This window comes from Magnolia sinica, chromosome 2, assembly GCF_029962835.1.
Source record: "Magnolia sinica isolate HGM2019 chromosome 2, MsV1, whole genome shotgun sequence".
NCBI lineage: Eukaryota > Viridiplantae > Streptophyta > Magnoliopsida > Magnoliales > Magnoliaceae > Magnolia > Magnolia sinica.
Window position 1 is genome coordinate 17,098,194 of NC_080574.1, and position 21,509 is coordinate 17,119,702.

The 21,509-nt window shown below is 39.2% G+C and overlaps 2 protein-coding genes and 1 long non-coding RNA gene across 4 annotated transcripts in view; 1 reads left to right on the top strand and 2 right to left on the bottom strand.

Moving 5' to 3' along the window:
- The first annotated feature begins 312 nt into the window (after nt 1-312).
- LOC131224096 (uncharacterized) lies at nt 313-771 on the top strand. Its single transcript, XM_058219656.1, has one exon. It carries the CDS (start codon nt 313-315, stop codon nt 769-771), a length of 459 nt encoding a protein of 152 aa, XP_058075639.1.
- A 1,679-nt stretch (nt 772-2,450) lies between these two features.
- On the bottom strand, nt 2,451-4,107 carry LOC131236462 (uncharacterized). Its single transcript, XR_009166752.1, has 2 exons — nt 3,748-4,107; nt 2,451-2,640 (listed from the first exon to the last, which is right to left on the bottom strand). It is a non-coding gene; the product is annotated as an uncharacterized LOC131236462 (long non-coding RNA).
- Nucleotides 4,108-4,728: 621 nt separating this feature from the next.
- Nucleotides 4,729-21,509, bottom strand: part of LOC131236460 (uncharacterized) — a 56,130-nt gene continuing 39,349 nt past the window's right edge. Inside the window, exons 17-19 of one of the 2 annotated variants that reach the window (XM_058233643.1) lie at nt 13,701-13,760; nt 5,429-5,833; nt 4,729-5,344 (exon numbers count right to left, since the gene is read on the bottom strand). In XM_058233643.1, the coding sequence (XP_058089626.1) occupies nt 5,177-5,344; nt 5,429-5,833; nt 13,701-13,760 (633 nt within the window). In that variant the 3' untranslated portion in view covers nt 4,729-5,176. Of the gene's footprint in view, nt 5,345-5,428; nt 5,834-7,271; nt 7,405-13,700; nt 13,761-21,509 lie in introns of those variants that run through there. The other variant, XM_058233644.1, reaches the window with a different exon arrangement.

Consider the following 21,509-nt stretch of genomic DNA (forward strand, 5'->3'; position numbering starts at 1 on the left):
ATGGTTTGGATTGCTAAAAATCAATGCAACATGCGAGGATGATGAGTCACCACCATCTTATCAAATGATGAAAAACAAACACAGGAGCCTAACGCCTCCCATCTGGCAATTCAATTAACGCAAAGACAAAATCATCATTCCCAGTGCATTTGACGCACTCTCTAATAAATCCTCTCATTCTATTCGACGCACTCTCATAACTCTCTCTCTCTCTCTCTCTCTCTCTCTCTCTCTATTCGACGCCCTCTCATAACTCTCTCTCTCTCTCTCTCTCCATACATGACCTGAAAATCACAAGAAAATCCAGAGACTATGGCCAGTGACCATCAGCCCATCATGTCCTTCAGGCCCATCCTTTGTGTAGGATCTTCAGCAAAAGACATGGTTATAAATTGCAATCTAGGTGGCCCACGGACACGCCGAAAGAAAACGGACGGTAGGATGTTCGACGAGCCAATGTCCCCTAGAGTAGGATGCATGGGCCAGATCAAGAGAGAGAAGGGGGACCTCTCAGGAACCAAAGGCAACAAATTCTACAAGCTCAAGAAGATCTTATCTGGGAAGACTTTTAGTCAAGAGTTCAGCGCGAAATTCAACGGCCATTACCGCCTCGTTAGCATCATTGACATGGATCCACCATTGCCGGTCCCTAAACATGCCATCAGCAGCGGTTCTGATCCTGTTAGCCTTTGGATGAGGAGACGTGGCCGCCCATTGAAGTGTCTCCAAATCCAACATCAGCATCGCCAACGATCTCAGACGTCCAACTAATTGAATGGTGTCCGTGCGATTTCTTCATTTCTTCTTAATTTAGGGTACGTTTGGTAGCACCAAATATTATGGAATTTCATGATGTTTTGCCCTAAATTAGATTTATTAATCATGAAATTGTTGTAGCCAAACGCACCCTTAATTCTTTTTCTTCAATTACATTAAAATTCTTCCTCCAAATACAACATCATCTATATACTACTACATTGATAGTCCACTGCTGTCTATGGAAACTGTGGCTTCTCAACACGTGCAGCAATCCTGTATGGATGGAATTCACATTGATGGAACCATCTCTGATTTTCTGGTTGAATTTGGATTTTTTTTTTATTTTTTTAAATCATTTTGTTTCAATGCTTCCCTTCCAAGTCAGAAATTGGATGGTTAAGATCATGCGTTTGAGTGGGTCACCACAGTGGGTCCCACGTATACGTTTGAGTGGCTTTAAGTGGACATCTCAACGACCGCACTTTCGGTAAAATACGACCTTACTCAACAGACAACCAAACCAGGTCCATGTGAAACCATCCATGCTATATAATTAAGTGGGGAGCAGCAACGAGCATGCCCTGTCCCGAAAAAGTGAGGCTGGTGAATTCATCAGGTAGGCCACATGTACATTGAATACTGGCCATCAAGTGGGCCACAAGACAAACATGGAATAGAATAGCTAGTCCAAGATACCCTAAATATCCTATAAAAGACCGAATGATGCAAGCTGTCTGTCAAACAGTCCCCAAGTTAACAAGCCTACTGCAATAGATGGATTACTACACTTAAAACCAGTTGTTTTTATAGAGTTATGATGGCTAAACAGGACTTAACCATCTTGGGCAGACTCATGTACAATAAGCACAAAGTGCAAATAACACTCGTTGCCATCAACTGCGAGGAACCTGTCACACCAGCAATCTCACCCATACAAAGAGACCCATGTGTTGGCCCGCTAAGATAACAGTACGGCCCACCACATGAACATTTGTTGGCCACTAGGATTATCTCAACCGAGCAACAGATGGACAGTAAGGCTCACCACATGAACAATCCCAAGTTGCTCGCCAGGACCTATACGCAGTAGTGATCACGGCCAAGAGTTACCAGCACATTGAATCTCTTTGTTATAGATTCGAACCATCCAATTCCCCAAATAATGGGCTAGACTGGGACCATCCATAATAATTTACAAGCTATAAATGGCCGCACTTAAACTAGGCCCTTGGCCCAGCCCATTTATTTGGCATTCCTGGAAATAATAGCCAAGGAACCTAGAGATAACCCCAAAACCAGTCCACAGCAGATCAGCTTGTAAGCCCAATGGGCTACGACACACTCTGGAAGAACCAGACCATTTTTTATGTGCATGCAAAAGCTCAAAAAACCTCGTTAGCAACCATGTTAGAAGCCAATTTGGACACTCCCTCAAAAGGCCTTTTAGCCTGTTTTTAGAGTCGACTTGACAGCAGAAACCAAAGTCAACGTTTTAGCGCCTATATCGGAGCGGGTAATGAGATGGGGGTCTGCAAAGTGCATCTAAGTGCACAACATTAAACAGCCATTTGGATCAAAACAACATTTAGGCCTCAAAACAACCCTTCAAACAGAGGGTCCAAACAAGCCCTAATATTAATGCGCAACATCTTTACCAATTTTTTTGCTACGCTAGAGAAGAAATGAGACTCGCACGCAAACTCCAGTTTTAAGTTGTACAAGTGTATCCCAAAGTTCAGTCACCCACACCACTGATCAAATGTATCCAGCAAAAATTGTCAGCTCCCAGAAAATATCCGAGATCGGAAGATACTATCCACCAAATCTTCGGCCTTTTCAAGCTAGACGCGGACCAATGATGTACCGCTTCTCAACATCTACCTGCAAGCCACAAATTGAAGGTTTACGAATCCAAAAGAATTTTGGAACCAGTTTTTGAGTTATCGGTATCACTACAAGTTTCGCTGGCTGGGGACAATATCATTATGGTTGATAATATCACTGAAAACCAGAAATGCGGGGAAACAAGGGGAAAATGGTGGAAATTTTCAGTAGAACTTCAGAAGAAGCTAAAATACACATTTGCATATTTAGGAATTTTAAAAATGGCATAAAAGAATGCACATGATAAGTTTCCATTTCATGGGAGCCTAAAAGCATGCGTTGTTGTAAGCAATCAGTCCAATAATAACTAAAATGAGTTTATATAATACAAATGTAGGTACCATACAATAACTTGAACATGTAAATGAACTCAAGCATGCATCCATCCATGATCTATCCAATGATTTATATAATACAAATGCAGGTACCATCCATCCATCCATGCATGCATTCATATACATACATACAAACATGCATTTCATCATACAACCATGCACCCATAAAAAAATTTAATGGAACTTTTTTTGAGTAAATAGATTTTTTAGCGATATCAATACATAGAGATATTATTGAATATCGCCAATACACTGGCGATACAATCGACACCTAGAATTTACACAGTTGAAAATACTGACAAAACAAGCAACACCTGGAATTTTCATAGTAAAAAATATTGGCAATACATCGGCGATACTTGGTGATATATCGTCGATACCTGGAATTTCTGATACTACCAGTGTTATCAACATCGCTGATATCAGGGATATTATCGATATATTGAGGATACTCCGAACAGTGATTGGAACTGACTCACCCATTCACCGTGGAATCCAATAGATGATCATGACACTGAGCAATGACCATGGACCCTAGTAAAAGAATTCAAAAACCCCAGTACATTGCATATCCTCAGGTCAAGGAATCTTCTTTAAAATCCAAGCAATGACGTTCTGCAGAAACCTATGAATATGGCTCCACAAAAAAATAAATAAAATTGCAGGTACTCATCACATCGCATGCAATTCAGTAAAACAAATGGTAAAAATGTGCACAAAAGGAATTCTTGGTCCAGTGAAAATTCATAGATGGTGGCATGGCGCCTACCAATGAGGATGCTTTATTGATAATATTTTGTATTTCTTTCAGAATGGATCTTTTGAGCCCCACAAGACAGGAATGTGAAACACTTGTCAGTTGTGCCTGAAGAATCCGACAGCATGTTCCTGCTCAGCAGAACCGTTTTTCACTCAACTATTCTGAAGCAACCATAAAGATACTCCTTGTGCAAAACAAAATTCAGTCCCCATGCATAAAATCACATTCTTGAGGCCACCAAAGCTAGCAACATATAATAGCATAAAGAAGGGGCCATTGCAGCAACTGACATGCAGTTAACGCAAGCAAATGGAATGGAAACATCAAATCATTGGGCACCTAAGGCAGCCAAGAATGCAATTGCAAGAAGCCCTTACCTTACTTGCAAAAAACCTTCCCGATGCTCTACTTGCATTAGCCGAAAAATCCACATCCATTTTGCCAAAAGGCTTAATTGGCACCACCTACCATTTCATGCTACATTTTCTCTGCCGACAGATAGCAAACAGGTCAAAATAAAAGAAGATAAAAAAAAAAACTATAATCCTCCTGCACAAGAATTACACCATGAATAAGACCCTCATTTTGAAGTAGAATAACCGATGGAAACTGAAACCGAGAGTGACAGGAAACACTTACCTATTTGATTCACAACACGTTCCGACTCCTTTATTTCTCTTCTGGAAGGGATCGCAGAGCCTTTGAAGCTCCCCAGTCAACAATTCTGGATGCCAAAAGCTACTATGGCAATGAATGAGAAACATATGTTTACTAGGGCAACAGAATGACATGTAAATAGCAAACACAAATCTGATATTTGAAACTCCAGATAAAGAGATTCCTTGGCAAGCCTCCAAACAGTGACCAGTTTGCAAACAGAACAGGATAAGTGAGAAACTTGTGATATCAGCAACAATCAGGTCAATCTGTGTTCACGAGATAGTCAAACTGCTACAAAATTAAAGTGGGGAATTTGAGCTCCGTGGACCATTCTTGCTAATTCAACTGATTACTGAAATTGCAATGATAAGAATATACAACAATAAATTTACAGAACCTGCAACATAAAAGATACCCTCTAATTCCTCATATACAGTTACAGGAGGGAAAGAAGCAAGCTCCCACATTGCCCTTCCACTGAGTGCGCAAGCAGCCAACATGGCTCAAGCCTGCCGCATTACATCTAAAGAAACTAGCTCTCACCCTTCGTTTGTACAATTGCTCTCAGAATGAATATACAAAGCTGACATCAAAATTTTCTGAGTAGTGAAAGCGTCCCTATGGTAAAAGTATACACGGGCCAGAACCTTGCCCTTCTTCCATTCTTCATTCTCTTTTGTACTTTACAATCACGCAAATGTGTCAACCTCTCACCAGGATGTACAACCAGAATAATGGCCAGGCCCCCAGAAGTGTAATCAACAAGATTTCTTGGCCTCTATCCATCAGGATCTGATGGTTCATGAGATTCCGCATCACGGACTACTGGCTTCTCCGTTGGAAGGCAGGCTCTCGGAACGTAAGCAAATCCTTTAGGCAGCAGCAGATTGAAAGTCATTGCTTGATCAGATGTCATCACTAGCTCCTTCTGAAAAGTCTCTGTGTGCTGCAAAAGCAATCATGGTTTCCAAGTCATCACCCACCAAGAAGTTGCCATATGTGCAATACTCAAAGCTACCCATGAAGTTACCTTTCGTGATTTTGACCTCTTTTCCCCATCATCTGCTGGGTTTCGGGAGGCAACAGTTGGAGATCTTAGGGGAAGTTGCTTCCCAGAAAATGGTGCCCTCTCTGTTTGCTTTCGTGTAAAGGGCCATTGGGATGTTGAACTATCGTCGGTCTTTCTGTCGATATCCATATGTGGAGGAAGTGTGGCTCGGCGCTTACCCGAAACAGTGCTGTCCACTGTAGTGTCATCTGATCTTTGGATTGCTTCACTGCAGGACTTGTTATCATCGGTGTGCCCTCTTAGAGAGGTGGTAACAGACTCGGAACTGACATCGGGTGGAAAGAAGGAACTACGAACAAGCATTGAGAAAGCAACCATGTCTCTTTTTGAAGCCAGTATGTCATGTGAGCAGAGAACCAATTCCCGCTGCAAACATTTACCAAGTTAGAAGAGCACATCTCATGTAACTCATGCACATCAGTATCCATGAACATAATGACTTGAGCTGCAGATGACGTACAAGATTCAAGTTGCCAAATAATCCAAATGATTTGAATGCTAATAAAAGTCAAGTAGAGGTCTCAAGCAAACATACTGAACTGAAACTGAGCACGTGGAAAATAGAAAAAATAGTTTGATAATTGGTTTGGCCAACCACCACAAAACTGCTCATGTTAGGGGCAACAGAAGCAAGCCTAGCTTTATAAGCAATTGAGATTACAAGCTCAACTTCACAACCTTTCAAAAAAATTAAAAAAAAAAAATTTTAAAAAAAAAAAAAAAAAACAAGAAGAAGAAGAAAAGATAAGAAAAAGGCAAGATCTACTTCACTAATTATAATGGGCAGTGCTGTCAAAATCCTACGATTTACGATTCACAATTTGAGTCGAATCTTAAGCAAAACGATTTGAATCCCACATTCAAATCCCCTTTAATATAAATCCTACAGTTTTATGATTTGAATCCTATGATTTATGATTTAAATCCCGATTTACGATTCAAATTATACTTGTTCTCTTCTGTTTTAAGCTTCGCTTGGCTTTCATTTTATGTTTTTAAATTGGTGGAGGCTTTAAAAATCATTTTAGAAAACCCACGCGGGGTTTGGGCGAACGGCAAGTGTCATGGATGTACTCCCCGCAAACGCGAGTTTGATTCCCCTCCCCGGGATTACCCGATGCACGTGGTTTGCGGGTGATTGCGTTCATCCGCAAGGAAGTCTCACTTCGAAATGGGGCGGGGACACCATGACATCATTTATTTAAAAAAAAAAAAAAAAATCATTTAGAAGAGTTAAATTATTTTATTTTGTTCTTTATAAGAGATTAAATGGTATATATTCTCTTCAACATTAAATCGTAGAGATTTTTTATAATGATTTCTTACTTCTTAGCTGATTGAAATATCAAATTGGTGTATTACTTATCTGGAATGTTTTTATGGATGGTTACGATCATGTTGACTTATATGTATCATGGAAAGATGGTTGGAAATCAAAATATCTTGCTCTTCAATATATATATATATATATATACACACACACACACACACACATCAAAATATCTTTTTTCGTCGGTCTACAGAATTAAATGCTGCTTTTCCAACATGATTCTACATTCAAAAAGGTTAACAAGAACATAAATAATTAAAGGATCCTCGTATGTCTTTTAAGGAAATTCTTTTGACAACATTGATAATGGGAGATGAGCCAATGGGTAAACGAAGATCATACTAACAACTAGGGTTTGGATATTTTAGGGATAACACCATGAAATTCGGTGCTTCCTGATGCAACAAATGTTGTGTTAATTGTTGATTCTGCAGGGAGCTTCCGAATGCAACAAAAGTTGCATTAGTTGATCTATTTGTGAGTAGAGGTGTTGGAAAGCTTCTTGTCATCCTCCACCACCTCTACCATGAACTTTGCGTGTAACCATCACAATCATCCAATAAATCAGGCGCTTGAATCCCTTGCTTCCATACCAACTCGATGTGATCTATGTAGAGAGATAGAAACATACCAAAAAGAAGAAATCAGCAAGAAACCACCACAAAACAACACAGAGCAACAGCTATGCAAATAAAGGGGGAAAAAATATGGCCTTAAAAGTTAACATCCTAACAATCAAAAGGTAATCGACACCATAAGGGAAAAGTTCTCGAAAATCAATATGAAGTCCCAAAGACTGATCTCATAATGCAAACAAAGACCATATATACAGTCCCTAAACCCTTATTTGAACTAGAACATATCAAAACTACCCCTAAAATTGCTACTCATTTCAATCGTACTGAAATGCCCAAACTTAAAATGATAATCAACTAACAAGTTTAGGTTCCATCTTCCTTCTGCAAGTATCCTCTGAACACTTAGGGATAAGCAATTTAAAGTGAAAAGAGCTGGAAAACATCACTGGTGCTAGGGAAAGCTGTCCAATGAGAATGACTTGCATCAGGTCAACTCCTCAACAAATTACACCTCAAATTCCACCATCCTTTCCCCATCCATTTCATAGCTTCACATTCATCATTACCCTAGCAATTCTTTCCTTCCCAATTCCAAAGTAGAACCTAACATTTTGATACCTTTACTATTTGACTTTCCCCAATTCCCAATACCAGGTAACAGAGCTTACTCCACCTTGAACCTCTCTATATCTAGCGTCAGGGACAAGTCCCCATTCGTCCCATTTTCACCCAAGATCAAGGTAAGAGAATTTATTAGAATTTTATCATTATGCCCATCTTTATACTTCCGCGTTCCCAAGAACAACTTCAAACAAAGTCAACCCTCGCAACTCACATGGCATGTGCCCATGTTCCATACCCAAAATAAATACACAAACATAAAAGTTAAAAATAATTATTTGCATCCCTAACCACAATTGCCATTCAAATATCAATATGATCATGAGAAACCAAACATCCCGAGTAAGGGCAATGTCTTAGCAATATTCTTCATCCAAGGAGGGATCTCCGCCATTCTAGAATTTGCATTGGTAATTCCCTTCCATCGTTGCAATTGTTTCACTAGTGAAATTGTGTACCCTAAATGAGCATTTGCTCAGCCTCATGCGTTCTTGACAGACCAATCTGACATTATACAAGCAACAAATCGAAAACTACAGCATAACTCACATAGGAACATCAGGAGGGGTAATTTCACTAACCGAGCGACGTGGGGGTGATATTCATTAGTCTCCAATGTTAGTTAGCACCATTTAAAATTTGATAGTGACTCTTCAAATGTTTGCATGGCACAGTTACATGGAAATCTAGACCATTCAAATCTCTAACACAACTGCAAATGGATCATAACTGGAAAATTGCGCTGAGAAGACAATATTAACCATCTAATTGTTCCCTTCAAAATTGGACCTCAGTATTTTACTATTAACAATTCATTTGCTAGCCATTAATGGGATGGCTAGGATTTATAGATCAGTGTGATTTTAAATATTTCTCCATCCGCAATGGGACCCACAATTTGGATAGCTTGGATTCTTGTATGCCACATGAAGATGTGTCGCCACTGCAAAACTTAGTAATCTAGCCCTTCTCCATAAGTCATTCACCCCAAGTGGACTCAGTTAGAGAAAGTCATTCCGAATAGGGTACATAACGTATCTACTCCAATAGCCGATGCACCAAATCCTTCTTCTAGCACACCTACTTAGCATACCTTGCATGGGTATATGGGGGCTTTCTATAACCAAGTCCACTTGGGGGGACGACTCATGTTGAAGGGCTAGATTACTTAATTTTGCACCATCAAAGACGGTGGTAACTCGCACCAAGTGGCGATTAGGGGAAGTCATGCCCTCCATATACTACGCAAGGTATGGTTGTAGTTTACATAATGTATCTGCTTCAACAGACGATGGACCCATTGCTTCTTATGGCACACCCACCTTCTTTAGCCAATGCAAGATGGATGCACTCAATATGATCCCCACACAATATGTCATGTTCACTTACGTGGAGTGCCAATTTTCTAGCTATTTTGAAGACAAGCACGCGAAATAAGGTCCAAAACACATTTCGATTTTAAGGCAACACATAAAGATTTAAAAATTTAAATTTTAAAAAGAAGAAGAAGAAGAAGAGGAAACATGACAGGGCTTATTTAAAATTGGAAATTGTAGAGACTTCGAACAAAATATGCAACACGTGGAATCACCTTTGACAATAACTGGAAGCACAGACAATATTAAAATTTCTACTAAAAAGTGACACCAAAAGTATCTTGGACAATATTAGTGAAACACTGCCTGGAAAACCAACGTAACCGATTGTTCACAACTACTTTAAAATATGCTCCATGCATTTTTCAAAGATCTCCATGAAAGAACATATCGTATCAAGCAGGTATGACACGGCCATATTGTAGATGCATCTAGGGTGGCAGTATCGCCTCATAAGTATCCGCGACGAAACATCTATAATGGCCCCCTTTCGAAATCTTTTCCAAATTTTCTCTTTGACACTTCTTTCCTCATGTGAACCATCGAAGACGCACGGAAAGTGCTTTTAGACTAAATCTAGGCATATTTTGTGGATCAATACACAAGTTTTGAGTGGGATTCGATGAACTGAAGAGGAATGGACCATTTTGGGAAAATCCAGTGGGGTAAACCACCACTTCTTTCCAGGTTTTTTTCTTTCATCGTCTTTTTGTTGTATTTCAATGAAATGGACCCTAATTAACAAAACGATGCATGATTCATGTACAGTTAGGACATATCTGGTTGACTTTTGGCAAGTCAAGCCAATAGACAACATTCTCATCAAAGAACAGTATGATACACCATTGTATAAATGTTTTAAAAAAAAAAAAAACAAAGAAAAAGATAGATTCACATGTTTCACATTTTTCTTATTTTATCGATAATTTTTTGGGCAAAAAAATAAAAAAGATTTTGCCCGATAAATATGCATTGTCCGATACAAGTTGGGAATGATCCCAGATGCCCCATATCATATAATTTTTTATTTTATTTTTTTGCATGTCTCCTGGTACTGACATTTAGAACATTGTGACAAAGCTACAAAGTGATGATAATGAGTCAATTCTTACCTTACAATAGTCAATTTCATACAGAGATGATCACTAGTCAGTTCCATAGGTGTGTTATTCCAAAGAGAGAAAATTAATTTGTATCTCACAAACAAATCATTCAATCAACTAAACTCCATACCTGAGTAGCCTCAAAGAATTGTTCTCGTCATTAATGAGGAAAAGATTGTAACTACATGAATCTCAAAAAGAGACAGGATTATAGGGATAATATATGCGTTTTATAACAAGATGCATCTTTCCTTTGATGTACATTTTAAAATTACTAACCTGCTAGGTGAAAAAGAGAAATATTACATACGACTAGTTGATCAACCTGGCAAGAGTCGTGAGTCTCATGATTGATGATGAGGTGAGGTGGTGGAATTCATGCCTCCCTAAGGACCTGTTTGGATTCATGAAAAGCATGAGAAAAGCAATAGTGTTTCTTGGGAAACCTTATTTCCAGGAAACTGTGGGAAAGGAAATATTGTTTTCCTTGTCTATTTCTCAACAAGATTTTTGTAGAAATTTAGAATCTATTTTTAAGTTTGTTATTTGGCACATATGGAATACTTGGAGATGAACAGTATCACATGTAGCATACACGGCATATGTGGGCACTTTAAGCTAAATTGTGGCACGCATGGTACATGCGAGGTGCTTGAAGTTGTACCATGGCATGTGGCAGAAGACGCGCATTGGCACGTTTGACATGTGGGCACTAAAGCTAGATGACGGCACTTGTGCACATTGGCACCATTCGCACGTGCCATATTTGTAGAATTGAAGATGGGTAATGGCACGTGCCATATTTGGAGGATTGAAATGGACAATAGCACATGCCATATTTGGAGGATTAAAGATGGAAAATGGCATGTATGGCACATTAGCGCATGTGGGGTGCTTTGCACATGTGAGGCACAAGTTAGATGACTAGTGGTACATGTGGCACAATAGCACATGTAGGGTGGAAGAGAAGATGGATGGTGACACATGTGGCACATTAGCACATTGGGGGGCTCTTTCCACACATGGGACACAAGATAAGATGGATGGTGGCACGTGTAGGGTATGACCGAAGATGGACAATGTCTCATTTTGGCACGTGGCACATGTGAGGTGATTAAAGATGGATAGGGGTGCATTTGGGCTTTTAACCCTTAAGAAACTCATTTTCCTTCTACCCTGGCAAAATGCATTTCTAAGGGGTCGAGGTGGGAAAATAATTTATTTATTTTCCAACAAATATGGAAAGTGGGAAATGGTGTTTCCCACAATTTCCTACAAAGAAAGGCTTAACAAATGACAGAAAGTGAATTTCATGGGAAACACTAATTCCTTTCCCATGCTTTCCATGAATCCAAACAGGCCCTAAAGCATTTTTGAATAGGCAAAACAAATCTTTGACAAGGTGGTAATATCAGCCGATTAAGCAAAAAGATGTTAATTTCATGTAGTACAAATGCCAAACCTTCATGAGATTTCCGTTTCAATATGATTCAGGAAACAGGATATGCAAAGCTAACACCAACTGGCGGGGATAATGCAACGATAACAATGATATTAACAAAGATATTTTTGTTAATGGCACAAATATATAATCTGAATGGACATGTAATGAACATAGATACTGACAATGGCCTTAGATGGAGGAAGGAATTGAGGTGCCTTCCTCTTCTAAAATGGACTATGTCCATGGACATTGGTGTGACCTAGAGTGACCTAGATTGCTTTACACGCAAAACAATTCAAAAACTGAGATGGTGTGAGCTACAACGATCTAGATTGCTTTTCCACACTAACAATAGTAGGTGCAACACAAGTTTAATACATCACAAAGTGAACTAAAAAGCAGATAGGCTTTGTAACCAGGATCTCCTTAATAAAAAATTTAATAGCGATTTTTTAAGGAAAGAAGGGGACATTTTCTACTAATGCAATGGATAGGTATCTCCAATGTACAAAGAATTCCAGATTACGCCATATGAAGAATCCACACTACTCCTTCCTTGGAGTCTCTAGGAATAAGATTCAAAGGAAAAGACGACAACATCCTATTGACTTCATTTAAAATAAATGGCCACTTCCAAAGAGCCAGCCTACAAACAGAGACCCACACAACAGCACTCTTGGAGTCAACTTTTATGATAAGCCTTGAACAATCCACAAACCTCATAATCCTCTGACCAATTCTTATTGTTTTGAATTATGCTTGGTTTGAGCCAAATTCAGAGCAGACCCAGAGAAGACCAGCTTGATCCATGCTTGCTCATTCATGACGCCCCGACTACTGACCACCTTCAGTTTTCCATTGAGCTACCATCCATATTCAGCTTCCACCGACCCGACAGAAGTGGAGATCACCAAACAAACACACCAAGCCACAGCGATCATTAATTGCAACATTCCAACCCCCAATCCAATTGCAAATGGAAACTCCCTTGAATTCTTTTGAGATATGGCCCCACCCTATCAGAGATATCTTGATTTTCTTGAAGAGCCATTCAGTCAAGAAAGATTTATCTTCAAATATCCTTTTGCCCCTTTCCTTCAGCACCCCCATAAGAGAGCCTGAGGGAGTATTTTCTACAAGATTCTGCCACTGGTTTTGAAGGGTATGCCAACCCAACACACTAGTCAGCTTAAGCTAATATATCCCAAAAAGGTTCAGGAACGTGCACCAGATACTGAGAGCTGTCTTAAAATGCAGCTAGAGATTGTCTACTCTCTCTCCATCATTGTAGAGTCAGTCATGAACGCTTTCAGTCGGTCACTTCTAATATACTTGACTGCAGTTTATTGGTTTTTCCTTATTAGCTAACAATCATGAGATGTAAGAGCGAGGAGCAAAGATATTCAATTTTTCAAATCCATATTCAATTCTAGAGAGAGTATAAAAGAAAGGGCGTAACTAAAGGACAAAAAGGCAAACACATCCACATATACAATGTCTCCATGCATTCAAAATCTGAAGTTTCAGCAAACAGGCCAAAAGGAATTGTTAACATGTTTATATAGAAAGAGAGAATATTGCAATTCTATCACACAAAAAAACACGTTAACTGCTTTAAGGAGGTGAAAAGACATTCAATGCCAAAGCTTTTCTGTTGCAATAAAGATATAAACTAGCACCCCAAAAAAATGAAACCTGAAGCACTAATAAAAAAACAAAAAAAAACACAAAACAAAAATCTAAATTAACTCCCTTCGCATTACGAGCGAATCAGTTTATACCTTCAGCTTTTCTCTTTTGATAATCCGCTCACAAAGAAGGCGCACCTTCTCCAGTTCAACCTGCCGAAGGAAATTCCAAGGACATCCAATCAGGTAAATATTTCATTTTGATGCATCTGCCTCAAAAGTACTGAAAAAATTTGTTACTGAACTCTATAAATTAATGCAAATATAATTATCAGAGGTTTGCTAATGCAGACCATAGTAGGTAATGATGGCACCAATGGAATGCTTAGGTCTATCCAGTTAGTCCCATTGGTGTTTGGAAGCGTATGTAGGAATTTTTGTACTTATTTCTTGTTTTTTTAAGAGCTATTAAGTAGTTCAATTGGATTTTTGCAAGCAATTTCGTCTCTAGTTGTTTCTGGTTTCGTGGGGAAACTTTACTCAGAAGTTTATTTGTGTTTCTTTCCAAGAAAAGTAAGAAAATTAACAGATAATTAGTAGGACTTGTTTGGGGACAGTTATTGGGACACTTTTGGGTTGAGACCTTCTAAGTAGGTGTCACTCCCACTTCAAATTGTGCCTCAGGCTCGCATTTACTTTCCAATGTTTTGAAACTGATGCTTTCTCACTCCTGCACCCGAATGTTGCTACTTTGCTTCACACTTTGTGCAACTATAAGTTGAGACTAGATAAGATATACAGTCAAGATTTTTGTATGAACTTCACGGTTATCAGACAGCAACATGGAACACCCAAAAATTGCACAGGTGGAGTACATTGACTCATATTAAACAATTAAAATTTCAGGAACCACTGTCGATAGGTTATCACACAAAAGCCAGATAGATTGAATGCTCTATATGAGAAGTGCAAGACAGAAGCAGATTGGAAGACGACAACCATGCCCAAGAAAAAGGATTTGTTCTAGATCTTCATTTGAAATCATCCTTTTTTTTAAATCTCATGAGATGATATGAAGTATTTCAGAGATTGGGGGATGTGGTGCATGCACACATTTCAAGGAAGGCAGGCACCATAGCAAGCGGTGGTTTCGCTCTCATTAGATATCATTACATGGACCATGCACTCAAGGCTATCAAAGTCACGCATAGCAGTTACTAGGTGGGAAGCATATTAATGTTTGAGAGGCCAAAGATTTGAGTAATAACTATTGCTTTCAGTCTCAATCTACCACTCTGGCATGCCCACTCATGGGAGGTCTTCAGCGGATGGTAGAAGTCTCTCAAATTGCTCCAATGAGAAGTTCTTCCTTCTATGAAATAACCAAGAAGGATAGCCTTGCTATGTATGTAGCATGAGTGATCAAAGTCCCCAAGACCATCTTGGAGAGGCGTACCAAGGTGTTGGAGTTAGGTTTAGTCGCTTTGGCCTCCCATGGTGAGTTCTCCTTCACTTGTTTCTCGAATATTATCAAGTGGTCCTATGGAGCATCATACGATCAAGATTGATAGAATGTCCCCAAGCATTCGCTTTCATCTTGATGGAGGAATTTTTTCAATTCAGCAGCGATGAAAACATCTCTAAGGATTTAAGATTTGATTCTCTAGAGAAATGGACACAGTCTCAGGTGGGGTTGAACAAAGGGGTCAGTCTCGCCGTATGGAATCCATACCATCTTGGAGAGGCGTACCAAGGTGTTGGGTTGGGTTTAGTCGCTTTGGCCTCCCATGGTGACCTCTCCTTCACTTTTATCTCCAATATTATCAAGTGGTCCAATGGAGCATCTAAAATGAAGATTGCTAGAATGTCCCCAAGCATTCGCTTTCATCTCGTAGGAGGAAATATTTCAATTTAGCAACGATGAAAACATCTAGAAGGATCTAAGATTTGATTCTTTGTAGAAATGGATGCCGTCTCAGGTGGGGTTAAACAGAGGGGTGTCGGTATCGCCATATGGAATCCCAATCAAGCATGGACCAATTCAGTGTTGGTTAATCTGGGATCTCATCTCATCTAAGTACTGTGACTGAAATCAACAATATATCATTAGGAGAGAATCTTGCATTCGGAGGAAGAGATCTCATGATGTATGTTGTTTGTAGATGATAGGATTTAACGTTAGATGGATTAAACCAAAGTATATGGAATGCAATTTAAGTAACAATAAGAGTAGAAACAATGAATTAATTAAGATTTTTTTTTTTTTTTGAAGACACGGTGTCTCCACCCCTTTTGAGGTGGGACTATTCCCTGAGGATACACGTAATCACCCACAACCACGTGTATCGGGTAATACCGAGGAGGGGAGTCAAACCCACACTTGTAGGGAGCAAACCCACAGTGATGGCCACTCGCCCAAACCTCATTGGGTAAAGATTGTTGTCCAAGAAGTTTCCCAAAATGACCACTTTTGATATCTTGGGTTGATAATTTATGAGAGGAGATATTGAGAATATTGTTGCCCATAGAATTCAAGCTAGGTGGAAGAAATGCAGTCGTGCCTCCGGAATTTTATGTGGCCGTCATGTACCGCGCCAACTGAAATGGAACTGTTATAGGACAGCTATAACACCAACCATCAAGGTATTAAAAAATGGTTATTTAACAGCAATAACATAACGATAATGGTTGAAACTATTACACATTACTAAGTTGCAATAGGCCATACATGTTTTTTAAGGTTGTAGAAGCTGTTATGGCCAGTTTTGTCAATATCCGACGATTTACGATTTGAATCATATCATACCATCATATGATACAAATCATACAGCTGAATCGCAAATGGGCCATAATCGCACGATTCGATATTTGCCGCCCCCCCCCCCCCCAAAAAAAAGGCATTTCCGGTGGAATTTTTTTTTTTTTTATTTTTTTTCGTTTTTTGCAAATTTTGAAGGCTTTTGTTTTTAAAAGCTATTTAGGTCCCTACATAGATTAGAATATCATTTTTTTTTTCCACTATTGAGAGATTTTGAAGACTTTTGGAGGTTGTGGGCCATAGGAAACCCAGGGAAAGAAATTGACATGTCTTCTTCGTCGCTCAACGGAATCGAAAACCGCTTGTTGCATTTGATTTCTACATTAAAACAGGTAAAAAAAAATACATATAAAATAATCATTTAATCTTTTCTATTTCATTTCTTTCATATTTAGGTGAAAATGTGTTTTTCAGGAAAGAAAATAGTGTATTTTGAATTATTAATTTTTTAGTTTTTTGTAATTTTCTTTTTAGGGCTTTTGTTTTTAAAATTTATTTATTTAGGTCCCACATATAGTATAATATCACTTCTTTTCTTTCTATTGAGAGAGAGTGGTGATATTTGGAGTTTGTATGCCTAAATAGTTTTTTTTCAAGAGTTCTCTCATTTATTTCAACAATTTTTTCATTTTTTTTAATCGTTTATAATGTTATATGTTTGTGTGGAGCCAAATAGTTTTTTTCCTTAATATGTAAGCTTGTCACCAGTGTGTTGATTCTTGTTGAGCATTGGAGATGGGAAAGAAAACGAAGACCAGGGACAATGATCTTATGTGGGAATATTGTTCAAAGACGGATAAGAACAATAATCTCCACTGAAGATGTAATTTTTGTGGGAAGGCATATTGGGGAGGTGTGTTTCGAGTGAAACATTACCTAGCTCGAACGAAGAAAAATGTAGTAGCATGTCCACGAGTCGGTGATGATATAGCGGAAAAATTCAGGAATTTATTGGATGGTAATGTTAATGAGAAGAAGTAACAAGAAGAAATGGCTTACGATGTTGAAAAAGTTTCTATTATTGATGATGTGGATGAAATGGGTGGAGGAAAACGAAAGCGAACTATAGATGATTTTATGGGAAGAAAGAGTGATCCGAAAGGGAGGGAAAAAATAAAAAATAAAAATAGAAGCCATTCTAAACAAAATCTGGAAGGAAGATGGAGACAGCATGTGCCTCTTCATTCTCATTTCCCATATGTGAATGCTCTACCACTTAACCTTTTAAAGAGCCCATTCTTCGCACCTATGATGGAAGCAGTTATTGCATTTGGGTCGGGATTAAAGCTTTTGTCATATAACGAAGGAATAAATTTTTGAAGATAAAGGTTGAGTCGATAGAGAAATCTATTGATATTTATAAGGAATGGATGAAGACCGGCTGCAGAATAATGTCAGGTGGATGGACAGATGGAGTGAATCGGTCTATTACAAATTTTTTGGTTAATAGTCCAAGCAGTACTGTATTTTTTAGATCTGTTGATGTCCACCCATTGCATAGACTTAATGCTTGCAGATATTGGAAAGTTGCAAGTTCATTCAAAGACCATGGTAAAAGCAATGGCTATAACAGTATATATTTACAAACATTGTTGGGTCTTGAATTTAACGAGGAACCACACAAATGGAGAGCTGACAAGACCGGCCGTAACACGGTTTTCTACATGTTACTTGACTTTGAAAATCCATGAAAATAAAATTGGCTTGAGGTCGATGTTTACCTCAAAATAATGGGAGAGTAGCAGCTTCTCCAAGACCGCAAAGGGAAAGCATGTTCAAGACAGTTTTGGCCAATTAGATTTTTGGTCATCTATCAAGTTTTCCTTAAAGACCACTCTCCCATTAGTCAACGTGTTACGGCTAGTTGATTCAAATGAGAGGCCAACTATGGGATATACTGATGAAGCGATGGATCGAGCGAAAGATGCCATAGTAAAGAACCTGGGAGAGGTGAAGATGCGATATTCAGCCATATGAGAAATCACAGACCAACGGTGGAATCTTCAGTTGCATAGGCTCTTACATGCGACTGCTTATTTCGTAAATCCTAGATTTCAGTATGGTGACAATTTTTATACGGTCTTAGAGATTAAAATTGGCTTGTATGACTGTGTTGAAAGAATGGTCCCGAATTTAAAGCAAAGAGTTGGCATTGATGAGGCAAATGGATAAGTTCAAAAGAGCCTATGGTTTATTTCGAAAAGAGACGAATGGGCTTCTGTTTTTGACACGTGGCTCCATCTCCAATCGAAGGCCTTCAGAACCACCATCTCTCTGGTTCTTGGAAAACATGTCTGCAGCATCCGAAGCATCCATATCAGACCCAAAGCGCGATTTGATACAGCTTTTCACCTCCCGGGCCATCACAGGGGAACCGAGCCAACTTTTCAACTTCTGAGGCTCCCGAACCTCCCGACTGTTCGATTCCCGAGCCTTGCGAAACTCCTGGCTTGTAGACTCCCGAGCCTTTTGATTCTCTCGGTTGTTGACACGTGTCTCTGCAAGGTTGCTAGACTCAGCGTTATACCCGAGGTTCTGACAAGCGTCTCGATTCTCAGGGATAGAGGACATATGTGGAATCATCTCCGCCATCCGCGTAAATAGGGCGAGGGTGGCTCTCTCCTGCTCCGAACACGTGTTGGCCGTTGAGGGCGATATGCTGTGTAGCAACCCGAAATTATCAAGACCACTCATGATGGCGCGTCTCCCATCTAGGTCGCGACACATCGCCGTCGTAAGGTTTGGTGCTCCAGTAACACACAAACCCTTTAATACGCGCAACGAATATGCTCCTCCAGAGCATGGGAACCATACACCTTCATCTGCAACTCTGTCTTCTCTAACCGCACCCGCAGGCTCCAACCTTCTGGACCTCCAGATATCACCCCATCGAGGGATTGGAGCATCTTTTTTTTCTTGTTAAATCAGTAGAAGTAACTTTCTTCCCTCGGCCATAACACATGGATGTAGGGTGGCAGTATGTCCCCATTTTTTTCCTTCTCACCCTAACTCTGATAACACCCATCTCCTCTCCAAGCTTTGTTTTTGGATCGACTTCAATGAAACTACACGATCGGAATGCTATTGTCAGGAAAAATTCCTCATTCCAGAGTTCCAAAGGAACTAACCAAATGAGAATCCAAACGTCTTCAGATCCAAACACAAAGAACTCTTCCCACCTCTGAATATTAATGAATATTAATGATCGGCCCATCTTTATGCAAAGCAGCTGCCATGATCAAAAGGTCCGGATTAGCTCTTGGACTCATCCTGATCCATAGTCCGTTAAATCCTATCGGTTTGATATGTAGCTCTCTGGTGAAACCCTGCAGCAATCATTAATCTAGCCACTGACTTGAGCTAAAGATGCCCCTTCTTTGGTGATAGCCACCACCGAGTCTCTAAGTTCAATTCTAGCTCAATCGAGGATGTCTTGTTTGATGTTCACGTAGGGGACTTCCCCTACCTCTTCTATCACCTCTTCTTTTCTTTGTTCCGTCTTTTGACTAATATCTTCTCTATCCACCCCGTCTTCTTTTGATATTGTGAGCACCTCCTTGAAAGACGATGTTCCTTGCTGATATAAACGACCTAAGTTGATATCCCTTCGCACTATTGGGGGCGTCTTCTGTTTGTGTGCTCCTCCACCATTTTTACGCTTCAGTTCCGGTCCAAGCCTTGCCCTCTGAACTATCATCTTCACTCCCCCAAAACTTTCCCCATGTAGGATCTGTATCGCCCTAGCTAGTTCACTCTCTGAACTCATTCTCATTAACGCAAAACCCCTGTAGGCTCCGTTTTTGTCTTGGCCTCACAACATCCATCACGAGTCCAACCCTACCGAAAACTCTTAAAAAATTAATGGGTAGCCAACCTTCTGGAAAACCTTTGACAAAGAGGGTTGGATAACTATCTACATCTCGTATCTTCTAACTAGGTTGAGGATTTTTCCTGTTCCTCTTCAAGATGAGTTTCCATTTATCTCCCCCTTCCTCCGTTTCTGAATCCTTTCTGTAGCTCTCTTCCTTCGTTGGTCCTCTTGTTACCTTGTTTATACCACCTTCTGCATCTCCACCTCTCCGCGTCTTCCGCATCTCCACCTCTCCACATCTTCCGCACTTATGATCCACATCAAGACAAGATGGTCGACGTGGTATGATTGCATGTTATGTGACTGGTATTCTTATTGTTTATTCTTGTAGTCTTACAATTATTAATTAATAGTCTTCTATGTGCATAATGCAAAAATTATTTTGTAGGTCCTAGAAAACTTGTTATTCAAAGTAAGGCAAAGGGAAAAGCGAAAGTGGTAGAAGAAACAGGAAAAGGAGTTTATTTCGACATCAAATTCTGAAGATGAAGATGATGTTGATAATGTTGACCTCATTAGTGATGAGGAGGATGATGGAGCAGCCGACAAAGAATAGATTCGTTTGGACTTCTTATTTCCTTTTTGACTTGTAGAAACAAATGAATAAAGAATACATTATACATGTAAATGGGGATGGGGAAAATGTTATTTTTTGAATCACATAGAAAACTTACATGTACATGGGATAGGAAAAGGGTTATTTTTTTAACTTGATTATAGTATGATGATAAAACATATTGACATTGAATCAGTGATACATTTAGTATACGGTTTATCACAATTTTAGATTTTTTTTTTTTTTTGCATATTCATGACAAAATGGATGATTGAAGTGTTTTTTTTTAATTTTATTTATTTATTTACAATTTTTATATTTTTTATGAAAATCTGAAAAAATCTTTCAATTTATGATTTACGATATGATAACGATTATAACAACATTTGTTATGGCCCATAACGTAATGGTAAGGACGTATAGATTTGAATATCGGTATCGTATCATCCATATTGTATCTATATTGGCACGAGACAATACGCGATACGTGACCTTATTAGCTCAATAAAATAAAATGACCTGTACCATTGTTCAAAGTATCCCCGATATTATATGTATCTCCAACTCGGTGATACCGATAACATTGGTAGCATCAGAAATTCTAGGTATAGGCAATGTATCGCCAATATTTTCGACTGTGTAAATTCCAGGTGTATTGTCTTTTCAACTGTGTAAAGACCAAGCATCACTTGTATCGCCAGTCTATCAACAATATTT